The sequence below is a fragment of the Zingiber officinale genome, chromosome 11B, assembly GCF_018446385.1.
Source record: "Zingiber officinale cultivar Zhangliang chromosome 11B, Zo_v1.1, whole genome shotgun sequence".
In the NCBI taxonomy this organism is placed as follows: Eukaryota; Viridiplantae; Streptophyta; class Magnoliopsida; order Zingiberales; family Zingiberaceae; genus Zingiber; species Zingiber officinale.
Window position 1 is genome coordinate 17,279,011 of NC_056007.1, and position 9,534 is coordinate 17,288,544.

Below are 9,534 nucleotides of genomic sequence, written 5' to 3' on the forward strand. Positions count from 1 at the left end.
TCAGCACTGCTCCTAGTCCCAACTTCGATGCATCACTATATATGTCAAAGCTATCTGCGTTCTCTAGTAGAGTCAGAATAGGTGCACTGGTCAATCTCCTTTTCAGCTCGCTGAAACTGTTCTAACAGTCCTCTGTCCACTAAAATTTTCTGTTCTTTCTGGTAAGAGCTGTCAGTGGGGAGGCTATCCTGGAGAAGTTCTCTACGAATTTCCTGTAATAACCTGCTAATCCCAGAAAGCTTCTGATCTCACTGGCGTTCTTGGGTCTTTTCCAGTTGCTCACAACTTCTATCTTACTGGGGTCTACCATGATACCATCCTTTGAGATGATGTGACCCAGGAAGGACACCTGATCTAGCCAAAATTCACATTTGGTGAACTTGGCGTACAGCTGATTCTGCTGAAGGGTCTGCAATACTGTTTTCAGGTTCTCTACGTGTTCTTCCTGAGTTCTGGAATAGATAAGAATGTCATCGATGAACACGATAATGAACTTATCTAAGCATTCTCTGAATACCCTGTTCATGAGGTCCATGAAAGTAGCTGGAGCATTTGTCACACCAAAGGGCATGACTACAAACTCGTAATGTCCGTATCTAGTCCTGAATGTTGTCTTGGGTATGTCCCCTTCTTTAACCTTCACCTGATGATAACCTAATCTGAGGTCTATTTTAGAGAACACTGCTGCTCCCTTTAGCTGATCAAACAGGTCATCTATTCTGGGAAGAGGATACCTGTTATTGATTGTGACTTGGTTCAGTGCCCGGTAGTCTATACACAGGCGCATGCTCCCGTCTTTCTTCTTCACGAACAATACAGGCGCTCCCCATGGTGAGTGACTAGGACGTATGAAGCCCTTGTCAAGCAGCTCCTGTAGTTTCTCATGAAGTTCCTTCAGTTCTGCTGGAGCCATGCGGTAAGGCGCTTTGGAGATAGGATTTGTACCGGGAATGAGCTCTATCTCAAATTCGATCTCCCTGTCTGGTGCTAGGCCTGGTAACTCTTCAGGGAAGACTGCTGGGTAGTCACATATGACTCGGACCTCTGCTAGCTGTTGGTCCTTGTCCTGACTGGTATTGACTACATGTGCTAAAAATCCCGTACATCCTGAATCCATTAATCTCTGTGCCTTCATAGCTGAGAGAAATTTCTTGGGATTTCTCTTTGGTTCTCCGACAAACTCAAACTGTGCTTCTGCTTTAGGTTGGAATACAACTTTCTGCTTACGGCACTTGATGGAGGCACCGTATCTGATCAAGAAGTCCATTCCAAGGATGACATCGTAGTCAGTCATATTTAGCACTATCAGATCACAAAAGAGCTCTCTGTTTGCTATAATGACTAGCACTGCTCTTAGCCAGTGCATGGATGCCATAATTTCTCCTGAAGGTAAGGTCGTCAGAAATTGACTACTGAGTACCTCTGGAGGTATTGCTAACTTGTTTGCGAATGCCCTGGCTATATAAGAATGGGTTGCCCCAGTATCGAATAAGACAGTTGCTATTTGTTGAAAAATACTAATCTGACCTGTAACAACTGTCGAGGCATTTGCTACGTCATCTCTGGTGAGTGAGTAGATCCTTGCATTGGTCATAGCTGGAGGGGCTTCTAATCTGCCCTGGCTGATGTGTGGACCATCTAGAGCGGCCTGCATCTGATGCAACTATGCCTCCGTCCTGAATCAGCTGTGGCTGAGGAAGACCGGTCTTGTTTGGGCATTGCTAGCCATGTGCCCTTCTTGTCCACATTCAAAGCATCCTCGTGTGCCCTCACGACAAACTCAGATGGAATTTCCCACAAGTAGCACACTTTGGATAACTGGGTCGCTTTTGGGTAACTCCCTGGTTTGCGCTTGTTGCTGGAGTTCCCTTTCCTTAGAGCCATGGGAGTTGTGGCCCTACTTTTCGAGTGCCTGAGCCTCCTTGACCTTTAGCTTCCGAGAGGACTTGCTTCTGATGCTATTCTGGTAATGCTCGGTGATTAGAGCACTGCTCACTAATTCTTCTGTGGTTTGTGGCATATGAACGCCACCAGCCACGTTCATTGCTATTTCCGGCCTCAGCATCTTGAGCATCAACCAGATTCGTTCCCTTTCTGTGCTGACTAATTCAGGGCATAGACGAGCCAACCTGTTGAATTTCTTCACGGCTTCCTCAACTGATAGGTTGCCCTGACGAAACTCTCGTCGTAGTGACGGTTGGTTACCCGCACGTGAAAGAACTCCTCAAAGAATTCCTTCTCGAAGTCAGCCCATGTCATCTGGTTCACTGGGCGCTTCGCTCTGATTCTCTCCCACCACATACGTGCATCTCCTATCAGACAGAAGGAGGCGCACTTCACCTTCTCATGTTCCGGCCAGAAGCTCCATCATACTTTCCAGTGTTTTGAACCATGCCTGAGCATCCCATGGTTCATTGCTGCCTGAGAAATTCTCTGGCTTGACTCTCTGCCACTGGATCAGATAGGCTTCTCTCTGCGTTCCTGCTGCTGGGGCTACTGGTGCCGTAGGCTGGACTGGTGGAACCTCTAAGACTACTGGCGTCGCTACGTTCGGTTCCGGGGTGACTGTGGGAGTATTCTGCTGATTAGCCTTTAAGGTGGCTATCTCTTGTTGCTGTTCAGCTAGCTGCTGCTATAACTGAGCCACTAATGCTGTCAGGTCTGGGGGAGGCACTGAACTGCCTGCCTCATGCTGGGGCTCAGTAGCTGGTGCCCTTCTAGCTGGGCGTCCTCGTGCCATTTCTAAAGACATAGAGGATAGGACATGCATAACTAATACAATCATAATTGTATAACTATTGCTATCATGTTATACACTATCACATACTAACATGCATCAGTTATCCATAAACATGAGCTATAACAAGAAAGCAAGAAACATAAATAAAGTAGAGATATTCTTACTTGGAAGCTGCAGGTTCAATGCTGATGTATGTGTAGGAAGTATGGAACACTACTCTGATACCACTCTGTAACGACCCGCCTTCTACTGACTAGGCTGTAAGGCCGATCGCTACATTATGCTGTGCTAAATTACTATTGCGGAAATCTGGATTGATTAAAATTTTGCTAAACTAATTACTGTAAAATCTGAACTTAACATTCTAAGTGTACCTAGGAGTTGTACACATGCTAGGGAAGAGAATCTATGCCTCTCGGATAACCTGCTAGCTGTAATCAGGCATTTCAATCGATCCCTGGATCGATTGGCCTGTCGGATCGATCCTGTGATCGATCCAGCTTGATACTGGAACGAAAAAACCCTCTGGATTGGTCAGTTGTCGCTTCTGTATGCGGCTGAATCGGTCTACCGACCGATCCAGGAGCACACTGATCGGTCGGTAGACCGATCCAGTGGCTCACTGATCGGTCGGCTGACCGATCAGTGAGCGTCTGTGCTCTCTGTTCGGACTGACCGATCCATAACAGACGCCAACTCTCTGTTCGCGCATGGATCGGTCAGCTGACCGATCCAATGGCACAACTCGACTCTGATCGGTCTGTAGACCGATCTGGGTTCTGATTTCGCACTGAAACTCCTGATTTCAGCACTATTTCGTGCCTCAATCACATTACATCTTCTAAGATGGCTAGGAAACACTCTAACAATGACAACTAACATTCTAACATCATATATTTAACATTCTAAGCATAATCTAAAGCATGGTTCATTAGCTCATGGCGTTTAACATGCTAAAACAAAGAGTAATAGAAATACTAAAGTTCATATGCTTAATTGAAATTGCTGGATCCCTAGGATCTTTATTCCATGTTCCATCCACACACATCCTCATCATTGCATTGACCTCCAGCCTCCGCTAGTCCATCTTTCCTTTACCCTTATCTGCAGTATAAGGAAAATAGAATATGTAAGCTTAAAGCTTAGTAAGAAAGCATCTACCTCACAAAAACATGCATACGATGCTAATAATGTTTTTAAAACATGCTATTTAAAACATATGCTGAACATGTAAAAGATGGCATGGAATACAATCATCCAAACATGTATATCGAACTGAACATAGAGTTATCATGCATAATCACAGGAAAAAAACTAAGCTGGAGCATGATACTGAGCTAAGCTATTACTGATCTGATACTAAAACTGTACTGAATTCATATAACTATTTTATGAACTTTTGAAAACTATATACATAATATGTGAAAATACATAATCATGCTGCTGGTTGGGCCCGGTAACTGTACCTACTGTGCGCGCATCCCTAACTAGACCCGGGTTTGCAAGTCCCGAATTTAGAAAGGTTACTAGGTTATCTGAACCTAGGGACCGACTGTGGGAGTCCAGCCCAATGGATATCTAATCCTGTACAGTACCACTGAAAAGTAAAATACTGATTATAGCCGTATTCTTGGCTGTTCTTGCTATTTCTAGGTTATCTGAACCTAGAGCTAGGTTGTCTGAACCTAGAGGCGACTGCGGGAGCCCACCCATTGGACATCTAGTCCCATATAAGCTGTAATAAAGCTGAATGTGCTAAATGAATGCTTCTATTGCATTTAACTAAGCTATTAAAATGCCTAAATTGCATTTCTTTTCTGGGCTGAGCATTTTATCAAACACTTGGTGTGCTCCAACCCTCTCCTCTACTAGGGAGACCACCTCTAGGCACCCGACAGCGTCTACATCCTCCAACTGTAGGGGAAGGACGTGTCTGGCCCATCTAGAGGTGCTCAACTAAATCCCTAAGTCGCGAAGGAGGTTAAACACACCTTACGTGCCGAAAAACTATGTACAACTAATCTACAAGCATGGAATTCATACGAGAGCTACTTATACTGCAGGTGAGGGGTTTCTTACCTCCTGTTCGTAATTTCTTACGATTCTAATCGCTAGGTTTCACGGAGGAGACGATCCTTTCGACGATCTTCTCGTGTCTATGCGATCCTCTCTCGGAGGGGAGCGTCCTCGTGTCCAAGTCGTCGTCGGGAAGTGTCCTCGAAGCCCTAGGAAAGGAACCTTCAGTTTGTTCCTGTGGTTGGCGCCGAGATAAGGAGAGGAGAAAGAGGGTCGGCGGAATTCGGTTTGAGGGAGAGGAGAGTTAGCGTTTTGAAAAATAACAACTCTTCTCTTAATTCCCTATTTATACTAAGTGATTAATTCGGCCAAACTCCAATATAAATTTAATTGCCTCCCTTTCCTTTCAGCACGGCCCTGCTGGGTTCAACTGGTTACTAACATTATCCGTAAACCATAGGTCTCGGGTTCAATTCCCGCCTAAGCTATGTTGCGGTTCTAATTATTTTTGCTACTTCCGCTATTCTAAAAATTCCGGAAAAATATCTTAAAATTCCAGAAAAATCATAGAATATTTCTAAAATAGTTTTTGAGAATTTTCGGGCGTTACAAAGATAAATGCACAAATATACAAACAAAGCATAGAGAACCTTCCAACATTGTAGTGAACATGATCAGATATATAACTCTAACCATTTTCTCTATAAACGAAGAGTGTATTCCTGTAAGCTCGAATCACATGTTGTCTCTACATTTTACAGAATGAATGTTTTACAATTAGCACATAAAAGTTTGAACATGCTTTAAATATCTAAGACACAAGTTTCAATATGAAGATGAATTTGACATGCAATCGAGTAGTTGATCAGAAATGTAGTAACGGTTTCCAGACAAAACAAGATGAAAACCATACTTGCATAACATTGGTGGGATGGAAAGCAAATAGCAGTAGGATGCTTGTTCAAGCATCACAGCTGCATGCAGAGAAGGCTCCTGATGAAATATATACATTAGCTGCACGCTTAGACACTCAGGTTTAGACTGTTTAGTCATTTTATTTACACGCTTAGCATTACCTCATTAAAAATGCGAAAAAAAAATATTTGTGGCATCCTTGAACTGCCCCGTGGCCTTGAGCATTTCTACCCACCATAGACCACACCTTAAGGCATTTCTTTGACTAGATGACCCAATTTTCTGAATAAAAAATTAAAAACATCAGAGATCTAGCAAATAAATAAGAAAAACAATCAGGTTGTATAATTTTACTGAAAAACATTCACAAGAAGATATGAAGTGCAACAAATGTGTAAAGATCTATACACAGCACAAACATGTAACAAAAAAACCTAGTTTAGATTATTCTACAATACAGTATAGCATAAACATGATATTAATCTTTTTGTATAGAGCACAATGATGAGGATGGAAATTTGATACTCAAAATACTATTTTTCATTTTATTTATTGATGGAATTGAACCCAAATCCATCGCTAAGAATTGACGCCAGATTTACCTTGTTCGCCAATATGCTTGAATTCTTCAACCTGTTTGAAATTAAGCCATGCCTTCACCCACACTTTGGGCTCGTACGGCTTCTTCTCCCCTCCCACAACTGCCTCCACCATCAAGTGATGTAGAGTTCCAGCGACAACTTGCTCCCTCGCCTTCACAACATGCGTAAACTCCAGAAGCGCATTCTGCACATCAATAGATCGAAAAACATTGGTCCGTAGAAAAGGCCCCAATTTTGGGAGAGAAAAAAAAATAGTAATTAGGAGGAGCGCAAGACCTGTTTCTTGTTGTGCTCGTCGACAGCAAAGCGAGTGAGCTCCTGGATCTCGGTGTTGTTCTCTCTTCCTTCGGATTCCCTCACGTTGGTTTTTTATAACCGTGCCATGGTGGTCGTGGGCATCCTCTCGCTGTTCGGATCTCGTCGGCCCCTACCTTAGCCGGGAAGAGCGAAGAGAGGAAGGAGGAGGAGGAAGAGAGGATCGGACGAGGAGGCAGAACGGAACGATTTATGCTACGATTTTGCTTAGGACCGAAGCAGGTGGTTTTGATCCTGCTCGGGAGAGGAAGGGACGTTGATCGAAGGGGAAGAAGGAAGGGGCGTCAATCGAAGGGGAAGAGGGAGATGAGGCTGAGAGAGATGGTCGGAGGTTTAGGTTTAGGTTTAGGCTGAGAGAAGGGGAATGATATTGGTTTAGGTTTGGAGGGAACTTTGTGAAGTGTTGTAAATTTTAGCTGGTGGAAAAATCAAATTATTATTTTTGGTTCATTAACACCGGGTTTTAAAAACCACTGTTAAAATCAGTGTCTATTAACAAAAAAAGGCGCTCATAGACATCGGCTAAAAAACCGATGTCTATGAGCGAAAATCTACGCTCATAGACACCGATTTTTGGAAAAATCGGTGTAAAATACTCAAAGACATCGGTTTTTGTTTAAAACCATTGTTGTTCCACCGATGTCTATAAGGGTTTTTCTTGTAGTGTCTAGATGCTAAAGTTGCTTGTTGCGCCAGTCACTTGACTAGCGCCTTCTGTTGTTGCTCTATCATCTTGGCCGCTCGCGCCTGCATGAGCACGTCAAGTTCCTCTTGGGAGAGCGTCACAGTGTGTTGGCGTCCAGCTTCTTCCATCTCCTTGACTCGGATTCAGGTGTGTTCCCACAGACGACGCCAATTTGATCCTGTCCGAGTGCTGAGTCGATGGACGCTGGGGATGTGGCGCTCCTGTTGACTGGTTGAAGACTCCAAAGACGTAGATCCCTTGTTGTCGTGAACCTGCAAACACAGTGCCGAGCCGGGGAGGGGTTCCCCGGCGATGACCCTCCGAGGCTCAAGTCAAATCTCCGGCAGAAAGAAAGAAGTAGAGTAGAGAAGAAGCGAGAATTATAGCTACAGTAATGAAGTGAGCATACCTCCGTCGAAGTCTGGGGGTCCTTATATAAGGCTCCCCAGAGGTGCGTGCATGCTCCCCGAGGCGTGCACGCTCCTCAAAGCATACCCGGAATGGATGTATCAGGAAAGCACGCCCGACACCCTACCTTAATAGCACGAGCATATCTTTGATGTGACAGTGAAAGTTTCCACCGTACAATTCCCTGTCCGACCAGGCCGCTAGCAATGCCTCTTGTTGGCGACACTAGTTCCTAGGAAGATCTCGCCACCTGCTCCCTTTGTCTTTTACCAAGACGAGCAGAGGAACCGCTTGGCTAGCGCCTTTCCCGGGCCGAGCAGTGGAACCACTCGGCTAGTACCTTTCCCGGGCCGAGTGGAGGCCCATCGACTGATGGCCTTCAGGCGGATGCCCGCTCGACCGAATGTCGTGGCTACTGTTGGCCGAGTGGGATGGACGCTCAGCTTCCGTTTCTTCCCGCTTTGCCTGGTGTGCATCAAAAACTCAACGTCAGGCCGAGCTGTCGAAATACCGGGTCGACCATTCCTCCTGTTGATCAGGAAGGTAATCCGCCCGGTTGAACGACTGCCGGGTGTTGACCACTTTGACCTCCTTCTGGGCGGGTCCCCCCTTATCACCGAATCACATGCCTTCCCTTCAAGTCTAGTCGAAGGAGGCTGAAAGTCTGTCTGACTGGACGAATAGCCTGGCGAGTAGTTGTGTAATGTCCTACACTAATTGTTTTAAATAAAAGAAATTATTTAATTGATTCGGGTATAGTTAGAATGGAGTTTAAGTTAAGTGGCTAGCTTTAATTATGTTTAATAAAATAGGTTACAGTATATCCGAACTTAAATAAAATTGCATTACCTAAATATGCATAAAAGTTATAAAAAAAAGGGGATTTGGTGAGATAAATTGTAACCTTTGTACGACTTGGAGGAGTATAGAATAAATACATAAGATTATTAAATACCAAAAATACGGATAAAGGTGTAAATAATTAAAATCTAACCTAATTAGATTATTTTTAGGAAAAATAGATATGTTTTTATGGATTATTTATAATGAATTAAATTGATATGAATTTATGGAGTTTACTGAAATTTTTATGAATTTTTAGGGAATTATTTTAGATTTTAAGGGGTATAATTGGGTATGAAAAAGTCTAATTAGGAATATCCAATTAAGTTAGGAGTTAATTGAGCTCAATTACCTAAGTTGGGATTAAATTGACCTAGGTATTTAAACCTAACCTTACCGTTTCTCACGCACCGTTTCTGACGCCCTTCCTCAAATTCGCCGACTCCACGCTTCGCACGGGATCTGCGACGGAGCTCTCCACTGAGGATCGCGACTCCGGCCAAGCAGCTCCTCACGTCGGCGAGCTTGAAGGGAACGGCGAGGAGACTATCAACCATCACATCGGTGACGGGACAACGCAAAGGCGAGGAAGGCGACCCAAGGAAAGGGAGGCAAGTGAATCTAACTGTGACGCTATGAAATCTGTGAGGTATAGGAGTGGAATGTATGGAGATGATGAGGTACTGGTTCGCTTGTTCGATAGTATGGTGTTTGGTTCTGAATGGGTTTTCTTGCTCCTCGATTTTTGTGTTGATCAGTTCTTTATGGTATGGATTCCTGGATTTCTGGTGGAGTTTGGTTTTAGTAGACGTTTTCATGATGTTAGTTAGAGCCCTAGAGCCAATCATTTTTTGATGATTGTATGGACTCATGTATATCATATTCTTGTATATTAATAAAGGCATTTGTTTGGTTATTATAATTATTTGTATTAGTGCCAAATAGACTAAGTATAATAGCGTCCTTGAGTAGAAGGTTCATACCTATATCAATCGATTAGTTGAATCGAT

The 9,534-nt window shown here is 43.8% G+C and overlaps 1 protein-coding gene across 1 annotated transcript; it reads right to left on the reverse strand.

Annotated features, from left to right (window-relative positions):
* Nucleotides 1-6,250: 6,250 nt before the first annotated feature.
* LOC122033813 (cysteine proteinase inhibitor 3-like) lies at nt 6,251-9,081 on the reverse strand. The gene is made up of 2 exons (XM_042592977.1): nt 8,917-9,081; nt 6,251-6,457 (listed from the first exon to the last, which is right to left on the reverse strand). The coding sequence occupies exons 1-2, from the start codon at nt 9,079-9,081 to the stop codon at nt 6,251-6,253; spliced, it is 372 nt and encodes a 123-aa protein (XP_042448911.1).
* Between the last annotated feature and the right edge of the window lie 453 nt (nt 9,082-9,534).

Bases quoted from the DNA above. Each gene is read 5' to 3' on its own strand.
- LOC122033813 (XM_042592977.1), bottom strand. From the start codon at position 9,081: ATGGTTGATAGTCTCCTCGCCGTTCCCTTCAAGCTCGCCGACGTGAGG. The intron at 6,458-8,916 runs GTTAGGTTTAAA...ATTGATGTGCAG, and splicing joins GGTGCGTGAGAAACGGTAAG to AATGCGCTTCTGGAGTTTAC.